This window comes from Hydra vulgaris, chromosome 13 (assembly GCF_038396675.1).
Source record: "Hydra vulgaris chromosome 13, alternate assembly HydraT2T_AEP".
NCBI classification, from domain to species: Eukaryota; Metazoa; Cnidaria; class Hydrozoa; order Anthoathecata; family Hydridae; genus Hydra; species Hydra vulgaris.
The window spans coordinates 43041718-43062500 of record NC_088932.1 but is presented as its reverse complement, the minus strand read 5'-3'; the positions used below and the strand labels follow the sequence as shown (position 1 = coordinate 43062500).

General features: G+C 26.5%; 1 protein-coding gene across 2 annotated transcripts in view; it reads right to left on the bottom strand.

The window, feature by feature from the left end:
* LOC100210445 (dmX-like protein 1) overlaps positions 1-20783 on the bottom strand; it is a 132109-nt gene that overhangs the window by 20872 nt on the left and 90454 nt on the right. For both annotated transcript variants that reach the window (XM_065816573.1, XM_065816574.1), the window contains exons 20-27: positions 14472-15308; positions 13837-14037; positions 13204-13578; positions 3008-3510; positions 1343-1610; positions 983-1193; positions 473-584; positions 220-303 (exon numbers count right to left, since the gene is read on the bottom strand). In XM_065816573.1, the coding sequence (XP_065672645.1) occupies positions 220-303; positions 473-584; positions 983-1193; positions 1343-1610; positions 3008-3510; positions 13204-13578; positions 13837-14037; positions 14472-15308 (2591 nt within the window). The remainder of the gene's footprint in view (positions 1-219; positions 304-472; positions 585-982; positions 1194-1342; positions 1611-3007; positions 3511-13203; positions 13579-13836; positions 14038-14471; positions 15309-20783) is intronic.

Here is a 20783-nt window from a genome sequence, read left to right as displayed (position 1 = left end):
TTAATTTCTTTTAAACTCTTCATTGCTTTTTTAAAGATAAAAATGGATTTCTTAAAAAATAATTTTTTGTCTTAAATAATATCAAACACTTAAGCACATTTTGCATTTGAATAGTAATGTTACAACTTAAATATCCCATTAACATAATTTTTTTTGGTTCCAAGTTAAAGAGATTAAAAATGACCCTAACTACCCTTTTTTATTATGTACAACACATACTTTATTTAGGCATAAATTTGTAACAGGCTCAGGATCTTTGTGTAAAACACGACAGGAATAAGAATCATAGTCAATTTCATCATCCTATAATGAAAAATAAACAAAAAAAAGTAATAAAAGATTAAATTTGTAAATATTTTTTTTTTAAACAAAACTATAGATTTTTAATAAAATGCAATTTTTCATAAAAAATATATTAATTATAAAACCAAACATGATGTATTAAAAAACAAAAACAAAAAAACAAACAAACTCCTTCAGAAACAGAACTGAAAGCATAATGAAGAAACATTGCTCTCAGAGGTTCATGAGAAACTAGGCTGTGCCACAATCTTTTTGCAGGTTGTGATTTAGTTGTTTTGTTACTAAAAAAACAATATAAAACAAGTCTAAATGTCAAAACTTTCTATAACAAATATATAATAATTTTAATATTTCATAATTAAAAAAATATTATGTATTATAACATATTAAAAAATTATTAGGCTTCAAAAAGGTTAACTAATATAATAATCTAGTATAAATCAGCTGATACTAAAAAATTTAATAATTCACTTTTACTATGTAATACATTTAACAAATCCTTAATTATGCCAACTTTTTATTGTTAAACAAGTTATTTAAATCTATAAGTAATAAAGTTATTGCAATATAATTGCATTAATTAAATATTAGTTCACTAACTAAATAATTAGCATTTTAAACTCTTTATTCAACATTAAAATAAAGTACTATTCATAAAATTTTTTTTTGATATAACTACCTAAAAGGGGTATTTTGTGGGTCTAATAGTACTTTTAGCCTGTTTAGTGCTACACCGCCTCTTTGAAAACCATCTCCAGAAACAGGTGGATGGTAACTTATTACATTTTCAGTTAAAGCTGGAGAAGCATTAATTTTAACAGTTAGCAGTTGTTCCCAGCGAATCAAAATCTTTGTTGCATTATAAAGAAGAAGTGACTGTGTTGGTAGATCTGTTAAAATAAAAAAAAATTTAAAAAATAATAAAATTTTTTTATTATTATAAAAAAAACAAAAAACAAAGATTGAAAAAAAAAGATAAACATAGCAAAATAAGAAAATAGCAACCACTTTTATAGCAAAAAGCCTTAACAATTCTTACCTAAAATTTCGATTCCTAACATGGAGATAAAGTTATTTATATTCAAAGATGTAAGTTTAACAATTCCGAGCTGCATAATAAGCCATGCATAAGACATACTGTCACAATGTTCATTTAGCTTTTTGTTTTCTAGTTCTTTCAAATCTCTCTTTATCTTGATTTCAGATTCACTTTTTAATGGATCATCTTCCTCGTGATCCTTTGTTTTATCTTCATCATCAGAAAATTCATCCTCTTCAGAGTCATAGTTAAAGGAAGTTCTTTGTGGCTAAAAAACAACAAACATTTTTTATATATTGACTAAAAATTAGTTAAAGATTTTTCTAAAAATTCTAAGAAAGTTCTGGAGGCTTCAATAGCTTTCCATGATTTGAGTAAGTATAATATTGGACATAAAACAACTAATCAGGCTGATTAAAATTTCCGATTGCGATTTCTGCATACAGTGAAAATTGAAAAGTATTTAAGACCATGTACAGGATAGCATACTTTAAGTAATTTAGCTGAGCCACTCAGAAGCCAAAGTCATGCAAATTATGTACAATTAAATGGTTTTAATGCTTGAGACTAATTGTATTACATTTGGAGCATTTAAATCTAACTAAAAGCAATCTAAGATTAACTATGCATTACTTAGCAAGTGAACTTGAATGTGTTCATGGTTCTATAAAATACCACTTGCACAAAATGGAAAAGATCTATTCTTTCCACCTTTAATTTTGATTGCTGTTTTGATGTTATATCATACATAGCCACAATAGTTGTTACTAATCATTCATCAACACCTAAATACACTCTATACTACACCTCTTGACACTCTGTCAAAAGCTTTTTCATACTTTATTTTTTCTTTAATATTTCTTAAACTATATCCCATTTAACCATGCCAAAACTTAAGTATCAAGTTTTTTTATCATGACATCATCACTAGGAAAATTACAAAGTTAACTAGCTCCTACACTTAAAAGAAAAAACCGATTTTTTTTTTTTTAATTTCTTTATAATTATAATTAAAAATATATACAATTTGAGTAAGTAATAAAAAAATTAAAATAAACTAGTAAAATTTTTTCTTTGTTACAACAGTTAAATGTCATGAAATATATTTCTCAACTTTTTACTGCTAAAACTAAGAAATTTCATGACATTCAACAATAGATGGCGCTTAAAGATGACAGATAAGTTATGCATTAAAATGTTAATGAAATTATAAACTGCACCTAAAATAAAAATGGAAAACATGTAGACAACTTCTAAAAATTGTTTCAATATTTTATATTTTCTTCTACATAATACTATTTTAATAACAAACATCAATGAAAAATTTGAAAAATGTTTTCAAATCAAGAAACATTTTTTTTCCTGTTAATAAAAATATTTTGCATTTAAATTTATTTTTAGTATTCATATATTGAAAATAAAGCTTTTCGAATTTCGAAATAAAATTTTTTAAATCCAATTCAACTCAATTATCAGACAAAAAAAATTAGCAGTTTTTATGATACACGATGCAAGAAGTTTTTATGATACACAATGCAAGAAGTTTTTATGATACACAATGCAAGAGGTTTTTATGATACACAATGCAAGAAGTTTTTATGATACACAATGCAAGAAGTTTTTATGATACACAATGCAAGAAACTCAGTGAGTGTAAAAAACTACCTTTCTTAGAAAATAGTCACATAGAGTTGATTTTGGTAAAATAAAAAGTTCATGTCGAACTAGCCCTCTTTCTTCTTCACCAATGTTAGCAGTAGATAAACTCTTATTTCCTAGCAACTTGTAATTCCATCTCATCCTAGTAGTATCTCTTTTTAAATCAAAATTTGGTGATTGAGCATAAAATGGTTTATCAGTTTCATCTGGGGCATGCACCACAACTTTAGTACCACCTCCAAATACTGCATTCCACATTTTATCAGATAAACTATTTGTTACCAGACGATATAGATTTTGACAAGAAAGTCGTGATGATGCACTGACAAGCATACTTAAATAAATAGCAACACTTATTTCACATAACAATAAGCGAATTTGCTGAGAACGATCCCGACTGCTCGATGTAAGCAGAGTTACTAAAAATTTAACACCAGGCCATTGTGAAGGAGCAGAAGTTGGTTCCAAATCAACGAATAAACTTCCTGGAGACATACGAATCAGCTTGCCTAAAAATATTTTATGAAAGATTTAACAACAGATAGTTAAGTAAATATATTGCTTAAGTATTGTTAGATCAAAAATTAAGTATTAATAGTATTATTTAAGTAATAATTAAGTATTACTTACAATAATTAAGAATAACTAGTATTAATTAAGCATTAATAGTATTAATTAAGCATTAATAGTATGAATTAAGAATTACTAGTATTAATTAAGCATTAATAGTATTAATTAAGCATTAATAGTATTAATTAAGCATTAATAGTATTAATTAAGCATTAATAGTATTAATTAAGTATTACTAGTATTAATTAAGCATTAATAGTATTAATTAAGCATTAATAGTATTAATTAAGTATTACTAGTATTAATTAAGCATTAATAGTATTAATTAAGCATTAATAGTATTAATTAAGTATTACTAGTATTAATTAAGCATTAATAGTATTAATTAAGCATTAATAGTATTAATTAAGTATTACTAGTATTAATTAAGCATTAATAGTATTAATTAAGCATTAATAGTATTAAGTATCGATACGTTGTAATAGGTACTATTAATATTAATCAAGTAAAAAATAAGTAAAATAATAAAAGGAAATTATTTACTCATGTAAATCAACAGATAACTGAATAAATCATCATTAAAAATAAAGAATTTCAATACATAAATAAAATAATGAACTCAAGCACTTTTTTATTTAATGATATTTGCCTCCTTTAGACTGAGAAAGCAACTAAAGTCAAAGAAGGTTCTTTGCTGTGGTTACAACCCTCTCTCTCACATAAAAAAGGCTGCTGCGCCGAAAAACAAGTTGATATTCTTAATATGACTAAACCTCTGAAGAGATGATAGCTTTATTAACACCACTCTAGATAGTGTAAACATCACTCCTATCTCTTCAGAGGTTTAATCATATTCTAGGTAAATTATTTAGTTTACATTATCTATTTCTATTTGTATTAGCACCTTTAATCATAATTCATCTAAATATTAATACGCTAATGAATAGTGCGCATAGTTATGCCTAATGTTCGTGTTGTTAATGACGGTTCTGTATTCTGTAAAATACACCATTTCTTAGTTTTTAGGTAGTTTCTAGACTTTTTCTTATGTGCGGTTACATTTTCCATGCGGTCTTTCGAGTGAAGTCAGCTGTCGAATTAGAGATGATATACTCAATGATATTCTCAAGAAGAGTTGATGTTGTTCATTGTTTAAAACAAAAATTTAAATAATCGTTTCTTTGTTGTTGGTTGTTTTTATTATTCTAATTTTTATAGCCTGTTTTCATTTTTCAGAAGAAGTTAGAAATAAAATGTCTTGTAAAATAGTTTTTTTAGTACAATCTAAACATGAATGCTGTAATTTATCTAATCTTCTAAATATGAATACTGTAATTCAATAGTGTTAGTGTCGTTTCACTTTCTTTTTTAATGAAGAACTTTCTAGGCTTTTTTAAAAGCGTTTCTTTACTCCACGCGGTCTTTCAAGCAAGTTTCTCCAGCCAATTAGAGCTGATAAATTTTTAGTTTCAAGTGGAACTGATGTTGTTCATTGTTTAAAAACTAAAATTTGTTTGTTGTTCGTTGTTTTTATTTTTCTGTTGTTTTTTTTAAAAGAAGTTAAAACTAAAATGACTGGTAAAAAAAATTTTTTTAGTACAATGTTTCTTTTTTAGTAAAGTGTTTCAGTTTTGTACTCAGTCTTTTTAGATCATTTTAAGCAAGTATTGTTTCATTTTTTTAGAGCAGTTAAAAGGAGCTGAAGGCCTTTTTAGTAAGTATATAGTGTATAGTAGTTTACTTATAGTTTATATTAGTAACATAGTTATATTAGTTTATTTATAGTTTATATTAGTTTATATAGTATATAGTAGTTTATTTAAAGTTTATATTAGTTCAAGTTTATTTATCGTTTATATTAGTAAGTTTATTTATAGATTATAGATTAGGATTAATAAGAATACAAATTTTTTTTTAGACAGGCTAGCTGACAGCGACTTAAGTAAGTTTTATCATTTAGATTTTATTTGAGTACAAATGTAGCATTAGCAATTTTATTGTATATAAATCTCAATTTTTATTTTTAGACAGACAGGTAGAACTCAGTAAGGACTTAGATTTTGTAGATTTAAAAACTTCTTTTGAATATTCTTTTAAAGCATTGAATATGTTTTAAATATTTTAATAAATTTTGTCATTTAGGTGTGGTAGCATAATCAGTTGGTGCAAATAGTAATGTCTTTTATTTTATTTTACAGCAAATAGTAATGTCTTTTAATTTATTTTAAAAAGAATCAATAAATATTGTTTATTTAAATATAATCATCAGGATAAAATAGATAAGATAGATAAAATAGCTTTTTTATTTAATATTTTTTTATTTAGTTATAACTTCAGTTGCACCAGCCACAACAGGTAACTTAGTACATTTATTTTAATATACTTGAATTACATTTGTTACTTAACATTTCAAGCAATAAATATTGTTTATTTCAACATTATCGTCAAGATTATATAAATAAACTTTTTATTTGATAATTTATTTTAGTTGCTTCTGGATCAACTTTAAATAATGGTAACTCATTAATTCATATTTTATTATAAATGTAGATAAAAAAATGTAAGTTGGAAATTTTTGTAGATTTAAAAGCAGTAAGCTTTTTTCTAAAGGTTTCATCTATTTTTGGATTAAATCCACTATCACTACATTTGTTCAATGTTTATATAATGTACTTTAATAATTTTTGTCATTTGAAAAAAAATATATCAATGTTAAATTACACCGGGTTGTCGAAAATAGTTATAGTTTAATATAACTATTTTCATTTTTATTTTTTAAATATTGTTGTTGAAAGTAAAACAGTAGTTTTTTTTTATAATTTTAAACAATAAGCCCAAGAACTTAGGTAATACTTAAAATTATATTGTCAATAATAGAGAAGAAATTTAAAATTCTCAGTAAGACAGCTTCTTATTATTTTACATCAAGTTAGTTGAATTAAAATTTATTTTCTTTAGTTGATCAAGAGAGAGCTAATTAAGGTATTAGTTTTATTAGTTTAGTCAATTTATTTTTAAAAAGTTAAGTAGACGTTTTAACGTCTATACATTTAAGTGGTTTTATTGTTTAGACACAGAATTGAAGACTGAAATAAGTCAATGTTTTTGCTATTAGATAATTGTTAATAGGAATTTGTTTATTTGTACTGTAACTGGAATTTTAAAACTTCAAGTACTTAAGCTTTATTTTCTTTTTTCTTTTAGGAGAGTTGGAAAAAAAAACTAAGTATAAATTATGTGATTAGTATAGTTAAAGCATTTATATCTGTACACTCAGTAGTCCAAGTCAGTTGTCACATTTTAGAAATTGTCCAGGAGAGAGTAAATAGTAAAATAACTAGTCTTTATTGGCTTTTTTATTCTTGATGGTTAAATTTATGTTTTATATAATTTGTCTTATTTAATTTGTCTTGAGGCACATGAAATATAATTTTGGCAAAAATAAAAAGTTAAATAAAAAAAGTGAAAAGTCATTTCTGAACTACAGACGTTTTTCCTTTGAACATTGTGGGGACACCAGACCCTTCATATTGACCAAACTTTGTTTCACATTGTTGCAGGAAAACAGTCTTTATACCTATGTAGATACTGAAAAACTTATTTTTATTTTTTTTAATTTTTTAATTTTTTTTTTTAATTTGTAATTTCTTTTTATAATATATTGTTGTATATTTGGTTTGTTTTTGTCTTTTTTAATTAAAATTTTATTTGTTTTTCACCAATTAAACTTAAATATAGTTAAATTGATTCACTACCTAATAATCATAATATGATGCTACATTCTATTCGTTAAAAATAATTAATTGGTAGTTTAATTTATTGAAAACACTGCTTTTAAAATTTACTATAAGCCAAGACTATTTAGCTATATAAATGCAATTTATTTATATCTATTTGATTTTTTATCTTTAATGTTTTTAGTTTGGCTCGTTGAAGCATTTGTTTTTTTGCTTTTTAATTAAAATGATTTAAATCTATGGTTATGTCTTTTAAATCTAACTAAAGTTTACTAAAAGCCAACGTGAAATAATGCCGTAAAACAACACCGACAAGTTGCATCATGACAGCAGTTTAAGTATGACAACAGGCTACCGAAAAGCAGGTAAATTGTATTCCAGTTGTTTTTTTTGTTTTGTTTTGTTTTTCTTTTATGTCTACTTATCTGTTACAATTTTTATTTTAGGTTTGTCATACGACGCATTAATGCAATATAAAAGATCAAAGTTTACATATTTTTTACAATTTGTTATACACATGTTTGATTGTAAATCAATTTTTTTTGTTTGAAACGTATTTGTACTCAATTGCTTAGTTATTTATAATAAATTTATTTAGTTGTGTGCATTTATCATTTTAAAGACAATTTCCTATTTTAAAGAAATATGTATCAAGGGGATACCAAAAAATTAATAACTCATAAATAATTTACGCTCACTTCATATTAATCTTATTAATTAAAGTTCATGTTATAAAAAATATAACAAGAATTTAGCTTTAATCTTTCGTCAATTTTAGGCATGATGAAGTGTTATTATTTTGTGTCAGTAACTAAAAACGTATTGTGTTGAACTTAGTAATGTCTAGGAAAATGGTTCTGCCATACACTGATATGACCTATGTTGGTTGTAAATTACTCAAATAACGTTAAATAATTAGTAAATTAATTTATTTTAATTTTACAGATGGTTTAATTTTTTAAATTGAAGGCGTTTTTCTTACAGGGTATTAGTTAAGGTTTTGCAACTTTAAATTGTGGAAAACAGTTACTATAAATTAAGTAACAGACCAACCGTAACCCGTATTACGGGTTGCTTTCTGCTAGTATAGTAGGGTTAATAGATCCAACATTATGAATTAATGCTATATAAATTCTAGGCAAATTTTTTAGTTTATATTATTTATTTGCATTTGTATTATCTTAAATTTTAATTCAAATAGTATTAGGGTTACTAAATCCAACATCATGAATTAACTCCTAGTAACCCTTTGAGTATTAATAATAATTTTGATAAAGTTCCATTTCATTGATATTTTGTAATAAAAGATATTTATGGATTTTTTATTCAATGTTTATATTAATAACACAGGTCAACAAAAAAAAAATTTTTTTCTGGTGCCGAGCAAACAATTTGTTTTTTGTATAGCATTTTTCATTTTGATTTCAAATATGTAACTCTTTTTTTACCATCACGTCAAGTTGTAAAGATATTTAGATTCAAATCTTAAGTATTTAGGGTAAAGTCCCTAACATTGTCGAAAAAAAAGTTATTCAAAAGTATGTCAACCTGGGTCTCAAAAGAAGCATAATTTGATAGAGATTATAGAAAACATAAATATTTTTTCTTAAAATTTATTGACAAAAAAAATATTTGAACCTAAATATCTTTACAACTTGACGTGATGGTAAAAAAAGAGTTGCATATTTGAAATCAAAATGAGAAATGCTATACAAAAAACAAATTGTTTGCTTGGCACCAGAAAAAAAAATTTTTTTTGTTGGCCTGTGTAGTTTAAATATTATTGTTAAAACCCAGACTATTGCGCAATAATAATTGAAATCCAGTCACCACTAACTCAGCACATGTGTACAGGGGCTGTTCTAAGACAATAATTTTGGCTGCAGTACTCTCCTTGCCAGAAACTTGTTGTTTTTTGGCATAAAAAACCATATTTGTAAAATATTAAAAAAACAAAAAGAAAAAATAAAAGAAGAAAGTCCTCTATTTCTGAATTTGGGCGGTGCCCAAATACGGTTGGCGCTGCTAAAAATGATCTAGAATAGCCCCTGTTGTAGTACTTAGATAAGCAAAGTTGTTAGCCAATAACAGACACTATTTTATATTAGTTTTTATGACTATTTGCGGCTGTTCCTATGCTAAGCTAACAATATCTTCGATTATAAAACCATTGTATAGCTTAATGTAGCATGAAATTCAAATAAGTTTAAAAAAAATATATATATATATGTATAGCATTTTTTTTTACTAATACTTTATTAGATCCAAAAAATTTTATTAACGCTGATTCATTAGTTCATATAATGCCGCGGAAACATTTTTTTTTTTTTGCTTATGCCATATTAAAATCACTTTCTAATAAATTAGGAGGAGTTTTAGCTTTAATTTTAAGTAAAGTAATATTATTTATAATTCTATTTTACATACCAATGTTTTTCATAAACTTTTAAACCTATAGAAAATTATTACATTAAAGGTTTATAGCAAATTGTACTTTGTTGATGTGATTAGATTCTAAACCCATTGAAAAACCTTATAATATATAAACCCATAGAAAACCTTTATAATATACAAACCCATAGAAAACCCTTATAATATTTTTCCTTTATAAAAGTTTTCGACAGCATCGAGCATATTTGGGGTCCACCCAAATTAAAAATTGAAGCCCCCCCTTTTTTTTCATTTCTTTATGTCAAATAATGTTTTTTTCTTCTTGCAAAAAAACCGATTTTTGGCAATATTTTCGCTAAATTTCTCCGCTATGAAATGGGGGTGGGGTGGGTGGGGGTGGGGGTTATCTTTAAAACCTCATATATTAATTAGTATTATTTCTAGTTGTATTTATATATTTCTAGAAGAATTTTTTCAAAAAATAAGAGTATAACTTAATCACATGTTGTTTATAACTAATCACAAATACAGGAATTTTATATATAACTTTTAGAGCATTTTCTGGAATGATAGGAACTGCTTTAAGTATGTTAATTAGAATAAAACTTTCATCACTTGGAAGAGTTATCTTTGTATAATGTTATAGTAACAGCTTTTCTAATGATATTTTTTTAGTTATGCCAGTTTTAATAAGAAGTAATGGAAAATACCAACTGTTACTGAAAACATAATTAGTCATAAAAGATGACTAAACCTTGTTTTCCTGCCTGCTGGAAAACGGCATCAGTGACTCCAATTTTTAAAAACTCTGGAGAACATTCTGCCCACTCTAACTATCATTTGATCAGTCTTTTCTCTATTATTAGCATTTCGCCGATACATACGCTCGAAAGCTGACTTGCTAACTGCTGGGACTGAAAGATTTTGTTGTGTATTAGACAATGAGACAAGGGCCATTGCTCTTGATATACCTTAAGCTTTCAATAAAGTTTTGCATGCTAGTCTTCTCCATAAGCGCGCTTTAAGTGGTGTATCTGGAAAAGTTTTTGAGATTTTTCCTTATGACATCTAAAGTGGCTCAAGTTGCTGATGACTCACCTTTTTACTCCTGTCTGTCTTGAAAAAAAGTCTTCTCTTACAGATAATTTCTACAAGTTTTTGCAAAGTATTTGTAAAATTATTCTTCATTTTGATGAACAGTTAGTAAGGTTAATAGTCTCCATTTTGATGAACAGTTAGTAAGTAACAGTTATTAAGGAGTTCACAAATAAAACTACTATCAATTAGACAGAGTTGCTGTTTCCATCAGAATAGGTGGAGAGACAGAGCTTTTTGTAATTGGGATTTTATCTTTTACACTGAAGAAACAAAAAACACATTTCCAAAGCTTTGATATTTCTGATAAATTGCAAGGATGTGTTTTTGTTACAACTTCAGTAAATACTTATAACAAAAAAGTGTAAGGTTAGCAACAGAACTTGACAAACCTCTTCTTCTCCTAGCATGCAGATACCACATTTATGAACGACATATTATTCGTATATAGATAACAAGTTGTTACTATTTTTTCCTACCTTTATAACATACAGGATTTTCAGAAAAGGAAGAAAAAACTAAGAATAATGAAAGAAAAGATTGCTCCTCCATCAGTCATCAGCACTCTTTAGCAACAGCAGGCTATAATACTTTTTATTGTTATTATATACCAACTGTCATTAGTTTACTTTGTCTACTATTAAAATATGATTTTACTATGTCTTTTTACTATGTTTTTAAAATTTACTATGTTGATCATTAGATAGATTTAAAAAAAAGTTAAATTGTCACAAATAAGGTAAGAATAACTTTATCTTTTGGTCACATTACAAAGTTTTGTTTGTACTAATAACTATTATGCTTTTGCTAATTTGGGTTTATTGTCTTTTCTTATTATTTAAGTATCTTTTCTTTCAGATTTTGAGTATTTTTAACTGCACTAGAAAATAATGTATTTTTTGTAGATGTATTAAATAATGGTGGAAATAGTTACTAAGGACTTATAGTTGATTAGTGAAATTGTTCTTTTAGGTATAAGTAAGCTGAGCTCCATTTTTTAACAATTTATATTTTTTGATTTTAGATGGTCAATTTTGTTTTTTATTGACTAAACTATTTAATTTAATATTATTATTTAAATAATAATAAAAATGAAGGAAACATTGTTTAGCTTTTTTAAAAGTTCATATTATATATTGTCTATTTATACTTTAACAAACAATCGTTAATTTAAAAATTAAGGATTTAATAAGTTTTTATCTGAATTTGTTTGATTGTGTTATAAGAACAACAGTGACATTAGTAGCAGTAACAATAGCAGCAACAGCAGTAACAGCATTAACAACTGCAACAGGTAAACTGATTTATAGTACTTATATGTGATGTCTCTACTTCTTTTCATAATGACTTTTTTTCATTTTAGATCTATCTTACAATAGTTTCTCAGCATATCACAGAATAAAGAAGGGGTATGCATCTTAAAAGACACATAGGGTGTAGGCCCTCATCTTATCTGAAAAAAGGGCAAAGAGTGCAAAAAATAACATTTGGGCCAATTGAGAGAAGTTCAATCATAAAAAAAAAATTATGAAAATCAATGTAAACTACAATTTTTAAAAATTATTTTTTTGGAATAGTCTAGTAAATATATATCTTTATGTCCGTAGAGCGTTATTTTCTATATTAGTTCAATAGTTATAGCAAAAAAACTAGTTAAAAAAATGGTTATTATTAAAAAATTAAAATTAATGATCAAATGGTTTGGTAACTAAAGTTTTTTTAAGCCTAATACAAAGACAAAAACTTTTCTTAAAAAAAAGTTACCTTGTTTAAAAATTATCATAAGTAAATTTTTGTAAAAAGATTTGTACATTCTTCTGCTTATAGTAAAACAAAGATAGGTGATGAGTTGACCCTTTCCTCCCTCCTAAACTATTGTGATTTTTTTAAATGAAAGTTCTAGGAGTATAATAGGAGTATAAAAATTTCCACAGCTATTTAAAAAGTTATATATAACAATTTCAATTTAAAATATTTAATTTGTAATACTGTAATATTCTAGAATTGTCATAAAAGGAATAATAAAGTTTTTTAGAATAAAAAACAAAACAACTTAAATCATTTAGAATTGCATTTTTCTAAATTAAACAATAAAACTGGAAAATTTTTATGTACTTCCATTTTAACAAGTGTATCATAAAAATTGGATGATGTTAGAGCTCAACATGTAGATAAATTATTACTCCAATATTTATCGTGTTCTATATTATTTATAGTATGTATTACTATATTATAGGTATTCTATATTGTATATAATATGTAGATCTTCATAACAAAAACACTGAATATGGGAAAAAATTTAACAAATTAAAAACCAAATGTCTTAAGCACTATACACAACAATAGAGTCTAATAAACCTTAATTTTTATTTAGTAAAGGAAGCTAACAAGTAATAAAAAAACTCTTACCATCAGAACTTTGCATTCCAACAAGTTCAGTTTCTCCTTTTTTTAAAGATGCTAAAAGTTTGTCTTCATCTCCACCACATAAACTGTGGTAAACGCATGACGATAAAGAAAACAACAGACTCTCCATATCTGAAAGCCTTGTGACAGGGTTTTGAGGGTTTGGTAGACCAGGAAGATTAATAACAGTATGCAGCAAGTCATGAGCCATGGATTTTAAAAACATTGTAGGACTAATTACCAATGAAAATGAGGTCATTGAAGCTAATAAAAGTGGAGGAGCATTGGGTCCTGCTGAAATACTTGAAGAAAGAGGGGCAGATAAAACGCCGTGGTCTTCAACTTCATGTAATAATAACAGCAATTCCAAACACACAGCTTTAAACATATATTGTTAAGATGGTCAAACAAATATTAAATAATTTAATTATATATAAAGCATTGGTTATTATACAACTATCCTGCAACAAAATCATTATTATATCCAACGCTCAGAATTAAGTTTGGCATTCTTCAATCCCAATCTTCCTGCCAACTTGACAGTATCTTTTCTTAATTCTGAAAGCTGTATATTCTATTCTTAACTTTTTATTATATATGCAACAATGCCTTAAAAAAATTATTTTATTTTCTTACCAGTTAACTCAGCATGCCCTGTGCCAACCATAAGACAATATTCATACAAACTGCTAAGCACACTATGATTGCTACGTAGCCATTCTGAATGAAGAGTAATTGCTTCAACTTTTTCACCAAGCGAAGAATCATTATTAAGTTTAATTAACGAACCAAAGTCATATAAAGTAGAAGCTCGTTTTCTAGCAAGAAATCGATTGTCTGAAATACATAAGCTAAACCATTAATAAAAAAATCTATAATTACTTTAAAATAGGAAGGAAATTTCCTAGAAATAACTTCACAAACAAAAGAGTAAATTCATCATCATCATCATCATCATCATCATCATCATCATCATCATCATCATCATCATCATCATCATCATCATCATCATCATCATCATCATCATCATCATCATCATCATCATCATCAACATCATCATCATCTTCATCATCATCATCATCATCATCATCATCATCATCATCATCATCATCATCATCATCATCATCATCATCATCATCATCATCATCATCATCATCATCATCATCATCATCATCATCATCATTATCTGTACTGTATTTGAATTATATAATACGAAATTAATAATTAATACTTTTGCAAAAAAATATAAATTTACAGTATTTTGAAATCACCTTGTTCTGTACTATATTCAATCTCCAATCCATCAAAATTATAATCACAGTTCAAATGCAAGAAAGCAAGTTCATGATTCAGAAGTTCACTCAAAGCTGATCGAAGTTTAACATTCTCCAGCATGCATTTTGATGATAGAGCTTTTAAGCTTTCAATCAAACATTGCATTACACAAATAAATTTTAAGTTCAAAGCTAAAATATCAGTTTTATTATTTAACTTTTGTTTTTGATTTATTGACTTATTGTTGTCATTACTTACAACAGCTAGAGTTTTTAAATTATCTTCACTTTTGTCGGACACAGTGTCAGAACTACTGTCATCAAGAGAAAGTCCTTTATATTCTTCATCATCAATAACATTAACCGGTTTACTCCAGTCTGTGGTATCCATCTCCTGATTTACCACAGGCTTACTCCAATCTATGCTGTTATTTACTTGAGATGTTGAGATAATTTCAGACCCTGTTTTATAACTGAAATCAGTATTATCATTTTCATTGACATTAATTGTAGAAACTAAATCTTGCATTGATAAAACCTCTATTGCTATATCGGGCAAACCAGACTCCAAATGAAACAAAGCAGTTTTAAAAAAAAGTTTTCGCTCACAAACTTTTAGTTCTTCTAAATTGATATTATGCAGAGATTCAGAAAAGTTCATTTTAGTTTTATAGAGTTTCGTCAACATAGGATGTGATTGTAAAAAAAAATAGAAATTAAAAATAGCAGGATAATTAACCAGCTCCTGCTCATTAACAGTTGATAAGAGCAAAACTTCAAGAGATTTTCTGTAGTCATTAAGAATCCAATGTGACATACTAATGATAAATGGATCTGCAAAAAACAAATTGACACATATAAGATAACAATGACCTGAATACTTAATTATGAGTTTAAATACTTAACTAATAACTTAATACTTAAACTTAATACTTAATTATAAGTTTAAAATAAATATTTATATCAGTATATAACATGGCGCATTAAAATTAATTAATGAAAATGAGATCATCTAAATTTTGATATCATATATGATACAGTATGCAGAAAGGAGTTAAGTTAAGGTGGTCGTCTAGTAAAAAAATTCTGATTTTTTGAAAAAAAGTGAAATTTTTGTTACTAGTGTAGTTAAAAAGAGAAACTTATGCTTTTTTAGAAAATACATACTTTTACACATTTTTTTAAAATAAATTTTTGTAAAATTTACTTCTTTCATTAAGTTTTCCCTTTAGCAACAACGCTAAGATTTTGAAAAAAGAAAAAATAAACTTTTAATTTTATTTGAGGTTTTTCATTAGTATATATTAAATTATTATTTAGATGACACTTATATCAAAACTGTCATTCAAACTTTTGTAACAAATATTTTTACATAAACGTCATTCAAAAGTTAATGTGACTTTTTTTAAAATTAATTACTTCTTTTATCTTACCGCTTATAGTTTAATTTAAAAGTTAAAAAATGATAAAAAGTTGCTTAACCGAAATCACTTACTGCTTACGTATAAACCGCTTAAGGCATATGTAAATTGCTCTACGCTTATATATATATATACATATATATATATATATATATATATATATATATATATATATATATATATATATATATATATATATACATATATATATATATATATATATATATATATACATATATATATATATACATATATATATACATAGATATATATATATATATATATATATATATATATATATATATATATATATACATACATATATATATATAAAATAAACTAACGCATTAGGTTTTTTATGAAAAGCTTATAAAATAATCAATATACAGAAATAAAAATTTAAATAATTTATATTATATTTTATGAAAAGCTTATAAAATAATCAATATACAGAAATAAAAATCTAAATAATTTATAATTATATTTAAATAATTTATATTATATTATATAACTCTTAATAAGCTCTAAAGAATTTTTAGTATCAGATCAGGAAAATAGAAAGCTTAAAATAAGACACTTTTTAGTAATAATTAATTTTCTTGATTTCTTATTAAAAAAAGTGTAACTGTTTTTTTAAATATATGTAGTTATTATTTAACATGTAGTTATTATTTAACTACTGTTTGTCATTATTCGCCACTATATTTAACTATTTTTTTAAATATATGTAGTTATTATTTAACATGTAGTTATTATTTAACTACTGTTTATCATTATTCGCCACTATATTTAACAGAGGAAAATAGATTTTAAAAAAATGTCTGACTTTAAAGATGTCCGTTTTCATAGAAAATCATGTGTTTGGGAGTATTTTTTGTATAGGAAAACAGAAGATTGCGCAAAGTGCAAATTTGTTCAGCAGCATTGAAAGCGTATGGAATAAAAAAACCTTACATATCACCAAGCAAAGCATAAGATTCTAGCTAAATTTTGCCTTGAGCAAGATCTGTCATTAGAAAAACAATCACCAACACCATTAAAAGTTTCTTGCATTGATATTTTCTTTAAGAAAGGCTTTGAACCTCTTAGTAAGGTGATAAGCTAATTGGTTGCAGATGATGGTCAACCAAATTGCAAATAGTGTTCTGCTTAGAAGAGCATTTAAATTAGATAGTTACAATTTGCCAAAAAGTCCTCAAACTATCAGAGACTATTGAAAGATTCAAGAAGGAGGTCATTTTTCTATTAGTTTTGACAAATCTACTTCAGTCAGAAACCGTCATTTTATGAATCTGAACTTACAATTTTATTTTTAGATTGTAAAATGCGATGGTATTGCCTTGTTAAAATGCTACAAAGATTTTTAGTTCGAAGTTCGCATAGAAGGTAAAGATGTAATGATTCATCTTGAACAAGAATTTGATGTTTCCAATAAAGAATCGGAGAAGATTAAAGAACTATGTGATACTCTGTCTCCCATTGAGATGACTGTAGATATTTATGCAAGGAAGATGCTGATCTTTTGCTAGCTGAAAAAGTTACTGAATTTGCTGCTAAGAAGCTGAAAGATCAAGGGACATCAATAAGTCTTGGTCTCCTTGAAAAATTTGAAGTCCAAATTCAAGAGAAAAGAAACCCCCATTGCGTACACTTAATACAATATTTAAAATCTCCAGACACTTGATGAAAAAAAATCTCTTTCAGATGAATTTGCTTCATTTATTTAACAAACAGAGCATGGAGCTATCACCATAGATAAGATTGTATCTAAGATTTTGAAAAAAGAGATGAGTTTATTTGAAGCTACTTATGCAAGGCCTAAAAACCTTGAAAAACTTTTTAAAGCTTTATTAACTATTAAATCGTCAGCAGTGGAACCAGAACGAGCTTTTTCAGCCATTGGATTATTTGCCGCAAAAATAAGAAATGGATTAGGAGTTGATATCATTGATTTTAATGCGTCAGTTCTACAAAAAACTTGAAAAAAAGAAAAATGTAGTTTAAAGATAAAAGTTATAAAACCCCATTGATAATTTAATGACTGCTGTAACATCTAATTTATAAAATTATCTGGGTAATACCCGGGTAAACTTAAAATCACCCATTACCCAGGTAAATATTCTTTGGCACTGGAATGTCTTTACTTTAGTTATTAGGACCAGTGCTTCCATTACCCAGTTAAAAAATATTTACCCAGGTAATGGGTAATTTTAAATTTACCTGGGTAATGTTAATTATGGCCCGGTTAGACTCACAGATTTTTAGCAGAATTGACCAATAATCAATATACATTTTTGACAGTCACACATGGTTTTCCAACATATCTTAAGACAATATTTGGTCCACTAGCTTTTCTTTATTCAGCTAAAGCAAAGTAGTGGTTATTGAAATATTTGTCAATATTTATTATTTGATCTTTAACATTGTCAATCTCTATGTCATGTGCAAACAAATTCATTAAATGTGCAGATTATATGTAACTAAATCAATATCTGATCGAGATTCAATATTATCCTTCGTTTTTGATAAATTAACTGAATTGTCTTGTCAATACATTCTACATAACACCCAAACTTGAGAACTATTTCTTCAATTGATGAAACAACTGGTTCTTCAAGATATTTAGGAGTGTGAGAGGTTCCAGATGTATCAACTGATGAAACTGCTAGTTCTTCAAGATATTTAGAAGTGTGAGAGCTTCCAGATGTGTCAATTGAGTCAGATAACTAGTATCTCATATAACTAGTAGCTCATTAAATACGACCTTTTGACTCTGACTCATTCTTACAACACGAGACGATAACCTAGAACTAGCATTTTTATTTAATCAGCCATTATTATTTATATTTGTTTTCTTTGCAGATACATTTAAATCAAATTTTTATGCAGAAACTGAAGGTGATCTTGAGGGTTGCTTTATAACATCAAATTGACTGTTAGGGGAAGCAGCTTGAAATTCAAGTTAAAAAAAGTAATATTAATTAAATAACATTAATTACAATAAATAATTTATTATTATAACTACATTTATTTAAGTGTGATTTTATTCTTGCCACCAGATCCTGGAGTTTTTTTTTGAATATTCTACATCTTGATTTACATCCCTTACCACATTTTGTTTCAAGCTTTTCAAGTTTGGACCTAGCTTAGATCTTTCAGACATTTTTTGTTTTTATTTATTATATTTTAAATATTTCTATTTCTGTAAAATATAGCGAGAGTTTTAACAATTTTAAAGTAGCATCTTTAGTTTTAACAAACAGGAGCAACTTTTTTTTTAAATATTAAAAAAATTTGATACAATACAAACTCATTATAATAAAATCCAAAAAAATCTTACACAATGGCATAGTGTGGATAGTTTGTTAAAGGCGTAAAGTTAAAAGAAATAATTTAAGAATCGCGAGCTTCTGGTCTGTTTGGCCATAGCATTATGTATTAAAAACACAATCAACCAATTTCATAATACTTTAAATTACACTAAAATTTTATTAATAGAAACTTTTATTTAAATAAAAAAAATTGATTTTTTTAATTTCTTTAAAAAAGTTTTGATTTTTTCTGTCTAAAACTCTCATGTTTCTATTTTGAGATTAGAACTAGATTAACTACTATACAAGCACATTTTAGTACCCAGACATAAAATACATGAGTTTCAGTAATTGACTTCAAGAGAATAGGCTGTAATATCCTAGCAATCAGCTAAAGTAGCAATTGAATGAGTAAGGATCAGCAATGCTAACTTGAAACTTCCATGGCAATTAATTTTAAAAATGTAAAAAAATGGCATTAAGAAATTTCAATCTTTTTGACAAAAATTAGACGAATAAAAATTTTTGAAGCACTTAGGTACAGTCACAGCAAAAAGAAGATAAAGAGACTTTACCATCTTTTGAATGAATTGAATGAAGAGTAACACATGAGTTTTTTTAGATGACACAAATTGTGATGGATCTTTAGAGCAGTGCCCATTATAGTATTTTTAGAAAAGAGAAAGAGAAGCAACATTACAACAATGTGATAATGGTTGGAGGTTGGCTGCAAGTACAGGTCCAACTATGTTTACAATATGCTTTGCACCTTGTCTAAATAAGAAAAGACATCGCTTGAAGATCTGCCCCAGATATGGCAATAGTAGTCCATACAAAGACAGATTTGAAATTTATAGAGATAAAAAATAGAATCCAGAGTAAGAAAGTGGCAAGCATGATAGAGATGCAACCTTAACAGATGCTAATTTTGAAATGGATTTAATATATGGTTTCCAAGAAAGATCAGAAGTAAGAGTTAATCCTAGAACATGAAGGGTAAATGACTGATCAAGTACATTACCATTCATAAATAAAGGAAGATCTAAAATATTGTGATAACGATTGGCTGAAAAAAACGGGGTTTTATTTGAATTAAAGTTCACCAACCACTGTGAGCCCCATGCTGTAGCAGAAGTAAGATCCTTTTTAAGCTCAAATGCCCCCTCCAAGTAATCAAAGAGTGTTGGCTTTTTATCAAGACAAAGAGTGTTGGCTTTTTATCATCAGCAAACAATGTCACTTTAGATGTGAGAATATCAGGAATATTGTTAATATAAATTAAAAAGACTATTGGGCCAAGGATTAAACCCAGAAGTTACAGGATGTGATAAAGAGTGCTTTATACTACAATTGGTAAGGAAGAATTCAAAAATCTTAAAGATGTTACCTGACACACCGTAAGTAGAGAGCTTATGGAGAAGACCAGCATGCCAAACTTTATCAAAAGCTTTAGAAATATTGAGAGCGATAGCCTTAGCTTCTCCACATCTATTTAATGCACAATAAACCTATCAGTTATTACCATTAACAAATTAGCAGTAGAGCAAGAAGATCGAAATCCATATTGATGAACAGAA